Raw genomic sequence first — 16,774 nt, 5'->3', positions numbered from 1 at the left:
GGGGGAGTATTGTAGTGGATTTCTCCCCTACAAACACTGTTTGTCGCTGAGTAGCCAATCCCACGAATTCCCGTGTATGCCTCGTGGTCTAGGTCAATCAGCGCCGCCCACGGAGCAGGGGTCAACTATCTACCCACGCCCACCTCCGCTACAAGAGACCTAACCTCGTGGTGACCGCTCTCTTTCTACCTACACCAACCAGCCAGCAACACCTCCTCCTCCTCCGCCTGCCTGGCGGTCCTCGTTCCCGCCGGAGAGCACGGCAACCCACAAGCTGGTCCCCCTCTGAGCATCCTCACCAACCAGCTCTCTCTTCTTCTAGCTACAGCTGCAGCAAGCTACACCTCCTCCGCCGCTGCCTGGCGGTCCTCGTTCCCGCTGGCGAGCATGGCGACCCACAAGCTGGTCCTCCTCTGAGCATCCTCACCAACCAGCTCTCTCTACATCACGCTTGTAACCACGCTGCACTTCCCAGCACCAAGCTGCATTGTACATCCAATACAACATGTATACAGAGAGCACATTGTGAGTTTCCTTTCTCCATCCCATCCTGAGTGTGAACCCAAACATCCCATCCCCACAACATTACCGTCGCAAATGTATAACAACGGAGATAGCTTATCCAAAATTTTCTCTATTTTCTTCCATTAATCTTCCGCCATTATTGCCAACCTCACCTCCCACACTGCGTGTCTCCTTCATCAATCATCAAACGCATGTTTTCCCATACACGTCACGCGGCCAATCAAAAGCGTTTTTTTTTTTGCACCAATTAAAATGATTTGTGGTTTAATCTGCAGTATTTTTGGCCCAATCAAATTCGATTTTTATTTTGGGTCATATTTCGATATTCAAATTCATTTCCGACCATGGAAGTCTGCGATGGGCGTCACTTCAATTAAGTGGAGCTGATTGCGAGTTTTTTTGGGAAAAAACAAATTAACTCTAGCATTTTTTTTCAATTTCATGGTGTTCTCCCGACCTCAGTAAAGTGTCTTAAGTGCAAGAACGAATGTAAATATCGTCAAGACCAACATATGTGGCATTGTGGTAAGTCCAATGACGAATGAGAACCAGGCCAATAAGGTAAGAAATAATTTCTATCATATGGTGAGAGTCGGTCAGGTCAGGTCAGGTCAGGTTAGGTTTATGTATTTCTAGTGTTTGTTTTTTTTGTATTTTGTATTCGCTTAGCCATTCGCCCCACCAAAAAAAATCGATAAAAAAACCCGGCCAATTTCCAACAAATGAAGGTCATAACCGATTTAAACCCACATAAATACACTAGAAAATACTGTATATATTTTTGACTTTCTAACAAGAGTTGGGTGCACTTATATAAATTTACCATAATTACTGATAATTAGTTTTATAAATAATGTTATAAATCTCTTGCTTAATTAAACCTCAACTCATCATATAATTTGATAATGTGTTTTCATTGTAAGCCAACCATCGTATGGGGTAGGCCTCAGAATGGAAAAATATGATTATTCCAAAACTTTGTAACAAAATGCGCACTGTATATCGTCTGTAATTACGAATACGTCTATACAATGGTGACACTATTCAACAAGGGTAGGGGAGAACTAGAATATGGCCCATGATGTAATGAAATAATACATTTTGGATACACTTGGTTATCCACAGATCAGCTTAACTTAAAGGATATTGCTCAACTGTTTGCAATTATAAATGATAGGAGACAGTATTATGGATATTTCAAGTGAACCTATTTACTTGGATGATCATTTCATTATCATCATACTCTACTGATTACCTGTATTCAGTTTATTTCTTAATTTGTATTTGTAAGAATGAAATAAATGCAGCAAGATTAGCATTTTTTTTGTGATAATTACCTCTCACCTCTGACGTATAATAGTATACCTGTTGTCCAAGTATGGTTACCAGCAGGGAACCAGCACACACGCTCGTCTGAAACAGCTGACTTTGTTGACAGTCCATCAGCGGTGGTAGACCAGGTGGGCTGTGGGTCTCATTTAACGCAGGAGCAACACTAATGTTAGCCGGATAATCCAAGTATTAATATAATATTCTTCTGGGTAACTTGTATTTAATGGGCGCAAAATAAAAGGGTATTTTTCCGTATTAACATCCAAGTCACGCACAACAATACTACGCCCCTACCACGTTAGGTTGGGTAGGGTTACCTTTGAAGCTTATAATGTTCTTTTTCCAAAGGCTTTTCGTGTGAATCAATTGATTCTAACATCCATTTCTGTCGCAAATCACTCGTTTTTGCTTGTTACCCCCACCCGAAAACTCAGCTTTCTCACGGGTCTTTCATGATTGTCATGGATGGGGGGGGGGGCCATAGCTCTGAAACGAGTGATTTCCGACAGAATTGGATGTTAGATTCAAATGGTTCACACGAAAAGCCTTTGGAAAAAGACCATTTTAAACTTCAAAGTGAGTTGGGTGTTAATCAGGAACTTTACCAATCAAAGGTGCCTTTGATGAGTTTGGAAACTTCCAGAAGTGCCAGATTTAATTTAAATTCTACCAATTTCAATTAATGTATTATGTCACCACTTAATCAATGGGTAATGATTCTGGGGTAATTTATGAGGAAACCACTACCACCAGGAGTTGTCCAATTTCGTTCATTTTTTTCACAGATACTAAGTACTTTAATGGAGGCGACATGTTTTTATTTTAATTATAAATATATTTTTTAATTTAAAATTTTCTCAGTGATCATAAATCACCAGTAGTGGGCATGGCATGAAGGATGAGGGAAATTGTGGGGTAAAACAGTGAAAACTGATCATATGACATTAAAATGATGTACTATGTGCTCTATACGTCAAGAAATTAATTATTTATTATAAATATTCCGCCAAAAAATCTGCTGTGTCAGCATGTGTTGTCTGCTCTGTATGTTTCAGTGCAACAGCCGAGCTACTCAGTCCGAGCGTACTCTCACGTCCCCCAAAAAACTTTGGTGCCAGATATCAAATTACTGTACTGTAATATTTTTTGTTTTGTTTTCTTAATATGCGGAAACCACCGGCTAGTAAGTCAGGTAAGATTAGGTAGGTTTCTTTAGTTAAGTTTTCTGTATGGATCTGTATGTGGTCGCTTCCATTTTAATGTTTAGTATCATGCAAATAACATCGCCAGAGATTTTGGTGCAATTTCATAAGAAGTTTCAGGTACTAACCATTTCCTCCGAGGCTTGACTGTCACTGTTTATGAGTTGCCTGATCCAGGCTTGACTCTCACAGTACAGTACAGAAATACCCTGGTTATCACAGGTGATGCATTCCTAAAAGTCATTGAGAATATCGGGGTAATTTTCCCCATACGAATCAATGTAATTAGGGGAGATGCATTGCTTCAGGCAAATTTCACCTCATTATCCAAGGCTATTAGGGACCAGGGTTGTGTGTATACTGTAGTACCAGTAAATGTGAGGAATAAATAAAAAAAAAAAAAAAATAACCCATTGTCAGTTAGCAATTGTTTCACTACACACATGACACTGGAGATTGGAGAGGCTGAAATCCCCAATACTGCTCCCTCCTCCTCCTTCCACAATCGACGCACTAATTCCCTTACATAAGAAATGTTAACTCCTTTGTTGTTTACCTTATGATTTTTATAATAAAATTATGTAATATCTACCTGAAATTGCAAGTTGAAAAATAGCAATAACACAGATTTGCCTCAGGGGGGGGAGGAGGGGGTGGAGAGAGCAACGAGATGTATCTATGGGGACAGTATAACTTGACATGTTAAGTCCACACATATGTTTAAGTCACACACATACACACCGATGCTCTTCATTTTTCTTATTTTACAGCAATATTCCATCTCCACGTATAATTTTTTTTAATTCATTTTGCAAATTGGTGGGGTATACTTTGCGAATATCAAATATGGGTGTTAAAATATTAATTGTGAATAAGCAGAGTTGTGAATAGCATGATATTCATGTGTATGAGTTACCTGTTCCAGACCTGGCTATGATATGGAATTTCAGGATCAGTCTTTCATTTTTGTTGTAGTCGGTGTATAATTTCAGTTTCTGACCGTAAACTGAACCTGGGGATGCTCCTGGTCCTTGGTTTACTTATGTCCCCTGAGTAAATGCAATCCCTCCCCCCCCTTGAGATTGGAGGATTTGCTTGTAAAGTTAAGTTTAATATAAATTGCACTTGCAGCAGCACTCTCTGGTTAAGAATTCAATGATTTTGACCCTTGCTAATGATACTGTTGTTTCTCTGTCTGTTAAGAATATTGAATTTTTACATGACTCTATTTTCCATATAACCTTGGCTTTGCATGATGTACAGTATAGTGCAAGTCTTATTGCATGGAATGCCACTCTGTAGATTTATTTGTCAGGATTATATATTTATTTATTTTTTATTAAAAGGGTTCTTTTTTTCTAGGTAAATGTCTTGGCTAGATAGAGTTGCAGCTCATATATTAGAGAAGATGGTCTGTTTGGCATGGCATCGATTAGTTGGGAGAATTTCCAAAAGTTTGTGTCAGTTAATGAGACAAAAACTTGGTGATAATGTGCCCCCAGGAATAACAGATTTAGAGGTTGGTATATTTACTTATATAAAAGTATTGTACAGTCAACCCTCGCTTTACGCGGTCCCACTTTACGCGTTTCCACGCGTAAAGTGGGACCGCGTGGGAATGCTCACTTTCTGCGGTGTGTGTACCCTTTTACGCGGAGAGCGGCGCGAGCAGGGTGCGCACAAGGTCGCCCAGTCATCAAAACATTACCGAGTTCTTCACCCGCCACCCACCACAGCCGGCCCAAGTCAGTGATAGTGATAATGATAGTGAGGATATAGACTTATATGGACTTTGAGGGGTTTGACAAAGGCCTTGCAAGCCTCTGTGGTGGATAGTGATACAATTGATACAAGTGATACAGGTGAGGGCCAATAATCTGCCCTCTGCCTCGGAACCAACCCCCTATCCCCGTGTGCCCAGCCATCTTTTTTACTAATGTAAGTGTTAAGAAACCTAATATTATTGATATTTCTCTTAATTATTAATTGTGTGTGCATACCATCATAAAATTAAGAAGTTATTTTTACTACAACGTAGGTATTGTGTCTGAAAAAGTGGAGTTTGGGGGTCGGCCCGGTCTCTGTTTCAATTAATCCTATATGTTGTTCACTTTACGCGTTTCTCACTTTACGCCGGCCGCCATGGGTTGAATTAACCGCGTAAAGTGAGGGTTCACTGTATATTGGGAAATAATTTATTGTATTTGCCATTACTGGCATATAAGTCAACCGTCAAAACTTAAACAAAATATACACTGTATCCTCAAATGCAGGAGTCATCTTATCTGCCAAGCACAAAATATGAACCTTAAATTCCAGTCAATTTTCAAGGTGAAAGATATCAAGGTAAATGAAGACAATTGCTCACAGGTGTAAGTGATATCCATTTTGAATGCTCTGTTTATATTCATCATCATCAATGTTTTCCAGCCATATTCCATGCTTGCATGAGTTAGCCATAGTTACCTGATGGCAACTCTTCAAGTTGCATGGTTTCTTGCAGCCTCTCTTATCTTGTTCTTAACTTTTTTTTCAACCTCTCCCATTGTCATTCTTGGCCTGCCCATGGATCTCCTCCCTTCCACATTTAGACTCATGCATCTCATGACCCGTTTGGCCTCATTCTCTCCATATGCCTAAACCATCTCAGCCTACCTCTTCACAAAATGTCACCAATGCTCTCATTATCCAGTCACCCTCTTAGCTCTGAACAGGGTTTCCTACCTTTCAACATCCCATTGCACATCCACTTCACCATCCTCATTTCAGCTTGCTCAAACTGGAATTTACTTCCATTTTAACTGCCCTTGTTTCAATGCCATATGACATAACACTTCTCACATCAGTTACGTACATCTGTATTTTCATGCGGAGAGAAAGTCATCTTGCCATCAATAAAGCCAGCAACTCTAAACATCATTCAGCCATTTCTGACACTTGCAACTGAGCTGGCTACAGTACAGCACCCCCCTCCAGCATTGATTATGTTACCCAAGTAACTCATCAACACAGTCCAGGGACATATCCCCACTGTTGAGTTTCTCCAGCCTTGCTAAGGCCACAAGGTTACCGGCACATACAGAACATTTAAAGTCGACAACATACTACAGTCTTCTATCTAATCCACTGCACCTCTTGTGTTCCCACCTACACTCATTGCACATCACGGAGTTGTTACCAATACTTTTCATACTGTTACGACCCTCCTTTCACCGCTTACACAGCTTCCACCACTGGTTACCAGCGGCTAGGGTCGTATGTACAGAAGCAGTAGATATCTTTACAAGAATTGTCAAATTATCACTGGCTGTCCCGCCAGTCTCCAGTAATTCCATGACGATCGGTATCAGTGTACAGACAAACAACAGGCAGGTAGATTTCTTTCAGGTCACAGAAACACACTTGTGAACTGTAGTCTTCTTTCAAAAACACTGATTCTTCACAACACTGTTAACAGGGTAATGTATTCACAGCTTGACTCTACACTTCGAATATATAGTCAGCACACTACCAGTGTACAATTCCTTAGTCTTCTCACTTTATAATAATCACAACAATTCCACAAACTTGCACATCAATTGTCTTCAGTTGTTCTGCTAGGCTTAGTCTTTACACTATGAACAGAAGCAAGCGACTAACTGCCCCTAGGCAGCCCGCGCCCTCTTATATACGCCTCGTCAGACGCTTCTCGGACATCCTAGAATCACCCAGAGACGCCTAGAAGATTCTAGAACGTTCTACTCTGATCAAGGCTTAAAATAATAAGGATATCATAAAAAATGATGCAATACATTCTGGAATTTCTTACCTAATTAATACATCAATATAAACACGAAAATTTCACTAAATTTGCCGAAATATCTGCTGCAAGGAACAGAAAATAATGAAAACACCTAGTTTACAAAATTATAACATGAAATTATGCCTCGGCATAACAACCCAGACAGCACATGGTTATTATCCATTTACCACCAGAGGTCCCTCACCCATACCACTAATCAATACTTTTGTTTTTGCCAAATTCATTCTCAAGCTCTTTGACTCTATTCCATCCTTCAATTCTTAAATTTCTCCACTGCCTTTTCAATAATATATGCTATCAACACTAAGTCATCAGCAAATGACAACTCCCAGGACAGACCAGTCCTAAAATCCCAAGAAATCATCCAAATAAACAGAAGACATATCCATCCTCACACCTCACATTCCTCACTGTTTACTCTTGCACAAATTTTTGAGTCCTCGTGATATGCTATAACCACTCCAAAAATTTTTATATTCTACTGATGCCATAGGTTTTACGGTCAGACCCCACCCAATTTATTTCCACACAACACAATATCAACTATGCACTTCTGAAAAATGGGACAAAACTCCAGAAATGCATAGAGAAATTCATAGTACCGTAGCCTCAAAGGTTTCACAATTCCTTTTTTCTGGGGACCCTGCATGGAACTACCGAATTGTGAAACTTGTGATATATGTTAAGGGTACATGTCTGTTCGGGCTCTCGTGCATGAGTGGAGCTGTACGTCACAGCCAAGACTACGCATCTTGCATGGGCAGACACAGAGCTGCATTTATTTACATAAATACCACTGTACATGGACAATATACAGTATAGTCTTCATTTACGCGGTCAATTGAACCCGTGGAGGTCCGCGTAAAACGAGAAACTCGTAAACGAAATAACAGAACATATGGGATTAATTGAAATACTATAGAGACTGGGCCTTCTCCCAAACTACACTTTTTCCGACACAATATGTACGTTGAAGTAAAAATAACATCTTAATTTTATGATGGTATGCACACACAGTTAATATTTAAGAGAAATCAATAATATTAGGTTTTTTAACATTTACGTTAGTAGAAACGATGGCTGGGCACATGGGGATGGGGGGTTGGTTCCGAGGCAGAGGGCAGATTATTGGCCCTCACCTGTATCACTTGTATCAATTGTATCACTATCCACCACAGAGGCTTGCAAGGCCTTTGTCAAACCCCTCAAAGTCCATATCCTCACTATCACTGACTTGGGCCGGCTGTGGTGAGTGGTGGGTGAAGAACTCGGTAATGTTTTGCTGACTGCGCGACCTTGTGCGCACCCTGCCCGCACCACTTCCCGCGTAAATGATGGAATGAACCGTGTAAATAAAAATTGTCGGTCTGGCAAGCTGCCGCGTAAATGACCAAACGTGTAAACCAAATCCGCGTAAATCGAGACTATCCTGTATTGTAAATAAACAAAATAATGTACTGTAATCTACAGTTGGGTCTCAAAGTGTGTGAGGGTATGTGAAATTTGCATATATTTGGGTTCCCCTTGTATATGTACATATAACCTCCATTTTATACTAAGGTAACCAATGCACATCTTCACAGTACTGATATGCCATTCCTTAGGAAGTCCAATATCTTGAATTTTTCTTCAAAAGTTCTCACAGTGTAGGTATGCACTTTTTTCTTTTTCTCGCTCATCACCACAAGCACTGCCACTAATTTTCCTCTTATGGACCATGGCTGTGGTAAAATATATCAGCACAATTGGCTGGGAGATGTTCATGGAACCAGTGAGAGAGAGGACGCCAGAGTAGGCACTCGGAGCAGGTCAACTAGGTTGTGTATTTTTCAACTCGTAATTTTGGGAAGATATGCATAATTTTTTTTTTTTTACATGCACATACAGAATGGGCAAAATATTACCGGGTAAATAGAAAAAATCATCATAAGGTTAAAACATAAAGGGAGTAAACATTTCATCGTGAGAGCTCTGACCTGTGTTATGGTTAATTTTTTCAACACATAATTACTGATAGATATACTACAAAGTTTACTTCAATTTCTTTTATTCTGTTACTTGCATTCGTTCATACAAAATGTGCAACAGAAAAAAAAAGATACATAATTACCATAATGTGAAACACATGAAGGGAATAAACATTTCTCTAGAGTTAGTATGCAGAGTAGGGGAGGGGAGCGACGTGGGGGATCTCGGCTGTTCACTGTCTCCTGTGTATACGTAGTGAAATAATTGCCAAATGGCAATGTAGTATTTTTTTTCAGTATTATTATTTGTATTTATTCCTCATATTTACTGGTCCAGTATATATTATTTTATGTATAAAGAACAGCTCCGTCCATACTCAAACCATCCTCTGGGCGACGTGTTGCAGTTCAATTGCTCAGTCACCCAGCTGACTCACGGAAGGGAAGGAGCGCGGCTGAAATTGAGTTAACGATGAAATTACAGCTCAGCTCAGCGCCACCACACACAACCATTCACTTATTACACATACACACCCATGCTCTTTATTTTTCTTTTTTTAATGTTTGATATTATATATTCTTTATTTTTAAGGCACATTAGAGTATTGTAATGATTTATTTGTATTTTTTCTCGCGAGCATGGGTTAAGTGATAAACACACTGATCTAGTGAGATATACTGGGTGGGTTGGCTCACACAAGAGCGAGTCCCACATGTAGGGGCAGATCAGGGGGGTCAACCGTGTATAAGTGGCGTCACATACTCTGCATATGCATACAGTACTTTGAGACCCTACTGTACTACTGTATTATATACTCATGTACTGTACTTACCAGCAGATGCTGTGATCTTGAACCTACAGTAGGAATTCAGTGTCCACTCTGCTGAATGTACAGTACAGGCTACATAACTGTAATCACTTTTTACATCTCTCACACTATTTTGGGCCAATTGTGTCCTGGAGGGAATAAGGGATAACTTGGAACTTGGCTGTGTGCTGTTGCCACGGCAAGTGTTTCATTACCTGGATTCATTTGGATTCCCAGCTGCTGGTTAGAATGTGGACACTTTCAGGGCTGGTGATATTTATTGTATGACATCTGAAGACCATGACCAAATTTCTTCATTAGTTTAAGTACCTCCAATGTCTTAGATTTAGCAAACTTGGAATGTAACCCTAATCTGGGTCTTTTCCATGTGTGTTTAATTAGCCCATACCTATTCATTTCTATTCATATTGATATTGTTGCAGTTTCTCACTTCTTTGTTCAGTATTTATGTTTATCTACAAAAGTTTACTCATTATAATCTATGGCAACATTTATTGTTACTCCTGTTGGTCAGAATGTGTGAAATTCTGGTTCCTGATACTGTACTGTATTTTAAAATTTATTGCCTTGACAGATTTGATTTATAATGTACAGTACACACATTTATTGACACTTGAATTATATAGATTACTTTCAAAACAAAGCATTTCTATCTTTTAAGCTTATTGTTATACCTGTATTGAGAATAAGAATAAATACTGTATTAGATTTTTAATCATAGTAAACAGTAACTAAAGCACTTGTAATTATATTCCAGATTGTTCATCAGAGTTGTCATTACATTATTGTTAACAAAAGATACGATGTTCTCATCAACAGTAATTCCTCACAAGATGAGGTAAGAATCAGGTTTTGTTCTCGCAGTTATATTATGCAATTCTTGGCATTAAGATTTTGTTGCTAGAGTTGGTAGTAAATGACCAGTTTTTCACTATGATACACAATGTACCTGCAAATCCTGAAAAGGTAGCTGTACTCTCAGTGCAAAGGCAAAGTAGAAAAAATATATTTATACAGTTGTTCTATACAGTATATACCTTGCATTTTGGCATTTGGGATCATACCATGGATTTTCTTCAAATTTCATACAAAGGTACTACTTTACATGCTGATTAAAGTACCTGAGCTCACAAAAAAAATTAGTAATTACTGTAGTGTTAATTAAAACCAAGAAACTTTTTTTTTACTTTTTTTAAACCATTGATTTTGCCAACTTGGATTAATTTTGTAATCAATGATAAATACAGACCATGGAGTGCAAACTAGTTAGCATGGTGCCAATGAAAGGCTCTCAATGCATTGCCCAGTTAACAGCTGAAGGCTCTGAATACCTCTTTCTGAAGCCACTACTGTTTTGGAAATTGGAGGGGTTTTTTTCTGTGATTTATTAGATTTTGTTTCAGTCATTCATGTCAAGTGACCTGGGAACATTGATCATCACTTGTAATTTTGACTGTACAGGGAATAATACATGAGCCACCTGATAGGGGCTCTGTTATGAATATGATTTCAGGATCAATGCCTTATTGTTATTTATGTGTTATTACTTTCAGGTAACAGTTCAAACTCAGATGAAACAGTTGTTTCCTGACTTGGCCAGTCAAAACCTTGGACATGAATTTAGGTTTGCTCATCGTCTCGATTTTTCTACCAGTGGACTGTTGTGCATAGCTCTTCACAAAAAAGCTGCAGCAGCAGTTGCAAAATGTTTTGTTCATAAGCATGTGGACAAGTATTACTTAGCTCTTGTGAGGGGCCATGTCTCCAAAGAAATGTTGGATATATATCTTCCAATAGGTGAGTGCACTTATTGTATACTGTAGTTACCATATACTGTATACAGTATACCAGTTGAATAATAGTTTGTTCATTTTTTTTTAATTGTTTATCAAATAGTGAGTAGAAACAAGTACATATGTAGTTGGTAAACAGTTTGTGAGGAATAATTGGGAATGTTGTTTTTAATAAGGAAATTAACAATGCTTGGAGAAAACACTGCAGTCATTTGGACCCTAAAGGAAACAAGCTTCTGGTGGCTTTGTTGGCTAATCTTGGTTGAATTACCATACTGTTTACCATTGTTGTATACCTGCACTGTCTAGGTATGGTACATTGGAAATTGCATAATTGTATGGTCAGGTACATTGGAAATTGTATTCCTGCATGGTCTATGTACAGTCGGCAAAAAAGCATCTACACCCCATAATCTGGTGGAATCGAAAATAAGCAAGAACTTCAGATGTGTTGCTTTAGTGGATAGGTTGCTATCTCTGACTATAGAAAATCCTTCCTCATACGAAGTTCTGTGATAAAAGTTTTTATAGATAATACCACAAATAATATTTGATTGACATCATGCATTCTCATGTAATGTAGTACGTACATGCCCTGACAATTCGCGGATTTTTAAGTCACGGACCTCGATTGTTCGTGGATGACACCCTGGATGCACCCAAGATTGTCCAAGGGTAGTTTTAAAGCAAATACAAGTACAGGTAGTTGACTTGAGGGTAGACTCGCACATTTTTAATACATTTGTTTCTGAATATTTGTGAGAGGATTTTTCATTATGTTTTATTTGTATGTGTTTGTGTGTGATACACACACACATACAAATAAATAATAATGGGAAAATACTCTCAAAAATAATCAGAAACAAATGTATTAAAAATGTGAGTCTACCCTCAAGTCAACTCCGTGCTTTGTGATGGCACCGAGTGTGAGGTAATTCAAGGCCAGACTTGATCAACACTGGAGCTGGCTCAGATACATTCAGGACCCAGTGCATGCCCAGTACTTGCCAATCAGTGCGTAACAGAGACGTGACCGACTGCCCAAGCCGCTAATGAGCCGATCAGTGGCGAAGATGATAAGAGTAAAAAGTAAAAGTAAAGTAGTTGCTCTTATTAGGATACAGAGTATCATTATTTTATTTGAGAGAAATAAAAATGAAATGCATACATATTCTCCATTACTCAGTAGACTAGTGTGAAGCAGTATTGGTAGTCTAGGGTTATAAAATACAAGTATGAAGTTGGGGTTATGTCAAACACATGTTAGTTACAGCCATTTGATTCGTACATAAGTACCCACACAGGATGGAAGGCAGGAACATCAATGCCACCCCCCCTTCCCCTCCAGTGGGAACCCCCTTACCGCAGTGGGGTGAGAGGGGGACCTTACGAGTCCCTATGAGCCGGGGGTTGGGGGCTTGGCCCTCCCCTCCTCAGAGGGAGGGGAAGCTCAGAGGGAGGGGAAGGGTTTCCCAAACTGGGTGGGTCCAGACAAAATGGCTCTTACCTGCTGCCAGTTTATAGAGCAGACCGGCAGTATCGTTCTCAGCCCAGACCACCGAGGCATGTGTGGCAACCCATAATGCTCGGAGATGTTACTCCTGGAGGTTGAGTGACATCACATGCTGCGGCTAGCAACACACCACTGGTCCCCTATTCCAGCTAGACGGGTGGCTTGATTGGGCCCGACCAAGTCAATTGGCTGGTCAGTGTGGCTAAGGCCAAGCGGGCATTAGGGGGCCTGGCACTCCTATGGACTGGAAGCTATCATCTTGACCTCCTGGTGGTTTCCTGCATATACTCCCACACTACTCCTGGGGTTACCAGGTTCTTATCTCTGGCATTGACCTTCCCTTGTTGGGTGGGCCAGATTATTCCCCTGACGACCCTGCACCCATCTTTGGATCATCAGTTGCAACATTAAAGCCCTATTAGGTTAAAAAAAGTGGCACTGGGTCCTGAAAAATACCCAAGTATAAGAGCCACAGGAGACCAACTGGCCCTGGCACTTTTCATGACGCTTTTACCCATGAGATCTGCATACTACTCCAAGCTATAACGAAGTTACAAAAGTGGACTTCCCTCACCCCTAGACTACAGGCCTGTCTTCATTATCACCACCACTATTTTATGGCCATTTTCCACACTTGTGTAGGTTAGCTGTGGCTAGCTCTTGGCATGGTATTCCAGTTGCCACCAGCCAATTTTGAAGCAAGTCTTAAATCTGGATGCCCTTCCTAATTACTAACCCACCTTTATAGAGTGGGAACTAGATTTCCAAGTGCCCTCTTAGATGGCTAGGCAGGGTTGCTACTCCCTGAAGAAATCAAAGATTACCCACCTGCCTTGAGATTATATATTTTAAAACTTTATTTCTCAACATCAAAATACTAATGTATTGATGATATTTATTTCTGAAAATTTCAAGCCTTTTCGTACCTTGTTGCATGCAATTCACTTCAGTTTACCAACATTTGGGGTTCACAGATATGTAAGGACTAATACATTTTTTTACTTGTGAACATTCATACATAAGGCATTGAATATTTCTTGTGCCACAGGTGATGATATACGAGAAGAGTGGTGTGGGATAAAGATGGCCACACCACTTAGTCGACATACTGGTCGCTGTAAAGCCGCACATACGCGTCTCTTGGTGCTTCAGAAGGGTCTATATGATGGTAAGTGTGTCTAAATTGAAAAACTTAATGTTGGAATAGTGTGGTCATTCTGGAAACAATAATTTAAAGAGTGCATTTGAGAGAGAGAATACAGATACAGGATTTTATGGGGTAGGGTGCGGATTTTGGGCAAACAGAAAAAAAAAATCGAGAAAAAAGCCATAATTTTGACTTGGGGAAAAATTTTTTTTTTTCTAAAAACCAGTTTTGGTGATATAGTCCAGAATGCGACATCTAGCTTTATACCTAGTTTTCCTTAAATATCATTACCAAGTAATAAAACCAAATGCAGTTATGACAGTTGTTAATTGACAATACTGTACAGTATATTATTTCCACAGATTGACAACACAATACAGTATTACAGTATATCATAGTACATGGCATTACTGTATTGGTATACAGTACCCTGTAGTATAAAATTATATCTTATTAAATACAGGAATACCTCAGTATTCGCAATTGGTATTTTCATGCCCCGATTCAATACTGTATTTGCAAAACATACCCTGCTTATTTGCAGATAAAAATTACTATACCCTACAATGATATTTCAAACCGGGAGGGCTAACCGCAACCCTCATGTTCTGATGTAAAGCCCGCTTCACACACAAGCATTTTTTTCCTGCGCATATGGACCCATGCGGTTCAGAAATTAATAAAAATCAATGGGACAGAGAACACGAATGACAATTCATGTGCGGGAGATGCTTATCCCACGGACTAACATTAGAGCTATTTTTATTTCCACAAACATTACTGTACAGTGTACAGGTACAATATATTGTAAATAAACAAAATAATATATATTATTACTGTTGCCTTGAGCCTACAGTAGGAATATACTGTCCAATCTCATGAATGTAATGCATAACTGTAATCACTTTTTAAGTCTTGGCACTTGTGATGGAGTTGTGGTAGGGGATTAGTGGGTCTCATGTTAGTGATCTGACCTGCTGCATTGTCAGGTCCGCCCATTGTACAGTATATAAACTCTTCTTTCATTTGCAATGGAGGTGGGGTAGAGGGATTTATGGTCTCATTACTGACCTTCTGATGCACTGTCAGGTCACCCATTATTGGGGTAGGGGATCAGAGTTAAAGCACTATGTAGTGTGAGAGAAAGAACTTCACAGTCACTAAAACAGGGAAAGCACCACTTCACAGTCACTAAAACAGAGTACAATCAGTGTGAACTTTAGTGATGTCTTCTCACTGTTAGGTAAAAAAACACCACCAGTGATGACTGATACATTGACCTCCATTTCTTAAAACATGAAACCAAGAAGAAACAATGCCTGGACTGTTGTTCACCAGATGGTCACAAGGTGGCGTTCAGGTAGATGACGCCTCAACTGACAAATGAAGTGAGTGATGCATTCCATATGCCCACTTGCGGGATGACAAATATCGTTAATGCGAGTTTGTTTACATCGTAAATAGAGAAGTGGTCTTAATATATCAGCATTATTAATGAGAATTATCATAGATTGGGGAATTGTATATAGACGTTTACCTCCATTATAAAACCATTCTTTTATTGGCAGTTCTTTATGGATATGCATCAGTAATACTGAGCAAGTTTCCAGATTTGTTTCATAATATAAGGTATTGTATAGGGAAAATGTTTTACAATTGCCAAAAACACTTCAAGTACATCTCTTTTATTTCAGGTTACCCAGCAACAAAGCTTCTCTTAAAACCTATAACAGGCCGTCGCCACCAACTTCGAGTTCATCTGTCTGAGTCGGGTCATACCATTGTAGGGGACTTCACCTACTCCAATCGCCGTGATATCTACCCCTATCGCATGTTCCTTCATGCATATAGGCTTGTTATACCCTCACAGTTTGAATCAATTGATGTGAAAACTGAGGACCCTTTTGCAGAACACGACCCACGGAATAAGTGGGCTCCAGTAGAAACCCTGCATGAACTAACTAAGGAAAGTTTTGTTAAATTGAAACTAGGAAGAAAGTGGTATACAAATAAAGATTCATAGCCTCCATTTGGAAAAATGATAAACAATGCTGTATTTTAATGAAAGTTAAATTGTAAATTCTTTTTTATATTGAGATAATGCATGTATACAGCAAGCCAAATTTACAGCAGGGAGATCTATCCAGGATGTCTCATTACTTGAATCAATGCAGATTCCTTCTTTTTTTTGCCTCTTATCCCTCTTCAGATTTGTCACTTAGAGTTTGATAGTGTACCTTTAAGTCTTCCTTACATTCACAATACAGTACTATAAATCTGTCCCTATCTACCCTTTCCTGTTATTTTTCAGTCTTATAATTTTCTATTTTTCAGTAAACCCTCGATAACTTGGAATTTCATATAACTCGGCATGGATATGGTCTCAGAATGTATTAGTATAACTTGGAAATGCAGAGATACATAAAATTATCTGGGAAAATCTCAGCATAAAAATCTGGCCACCTGCATCACCTACCATGCATCTGTGTCCTACTATGATGTTTCATTCTTCACCTGCAGTGCTGGTAAGTGTACTTTTTACATTTAGTAATTACATGTACAGTACACATACAATATATGGGTAAATATATATATATATATATATTTTTTTTTTTTGTAGGAGGTGGGGGGAGTGCCTCGAGAAGTAGAAATTTGGGATAACT

At 39.2% G+C, this 16,774-nt stretch overlaps 1 protein-coding gene across 2 annotated transcripts; it reads left to right on the top strand.

Annotated features, from left to right (window-relative positions):
• Positions 1-1,922: 1,922 nt before the first annotated feature.
• On the top strand, positions 1,923-16,564 carry LOC121863848 (RNA pseudouridylate synthase domain-containing protein 1-like). 2 transcript variants are annotated; one of them, XM_042362731.1, is made up of 6 exons: positions 1,923-1,985; positions 4,422-4,578; positions 10,416-10,496; positions 11,212-11,455; positions 14,013-14,132; positions 15,806-16,564. In XM_042362731.1, exons 2-6 carry the CDS (start codon positions 4,426-4,428, stop codon positions 16,132-16,134), a joined length of 927 nt encoding a protein of 308 aa, XP_042218665.1. In that variant the 5' UTR covers positions 1,923-1,985; positions 4,422-4,425; the 3' UTR covers positions 16,135-16,564. The 2 variants fall into 2 exon arrangements, with proteins under 2 accessions (XP_042218665.1, XP_042218664.1); XM_042362730.1 differs by having other exon boundaries at positions 1,942-2,043.
• Positions 16,565-16,774: the final 210 nt, after the last annotated feature.

Source organism: Homarus americanus, unplaced genomic scaffold, assembly GCF_018991925.1.
Source record: "Homarus americanus isolate GMGI-L3 unplaced genomic scaffold, GMGI_Hamer_2.0 scaffold48354, whole genome shotgun sequence".
Taxonomy (NCBI): Eukaryota; Metazoa; Arthropoda; class Malacostraca; order Decapoda; family Nephropidae; genus Homarus; species Homarus americanus.
Note: the sequence above shows the minus strand (reverse complement) of the source record. Positions and strands in the feature narration are given on the sequence as shown.

Coding starts and splice junctions, on each gene's coding strand:
- LOC121863848 (XM_042362731.1), top strand. CDS start 4,426: ATGTCTTGGCTAGATAGAGTTGCAGCTCATATATTAGAGAAGATGGTC. Junction 4,579..10,415: donor CAGGAATAACAGATTTAGAG/GTTGGTATATTT, acceptor ATTATATTCCAG/ATTGTTCATCAGAGTTGTCA. Junction 14,133..15,805: donor TCAGAAGGGTCTATATGATG/GTAAGTGTGTCT, acceptor CTTTTATTTCAG/GTTACCCAGCAACAAAGCTT.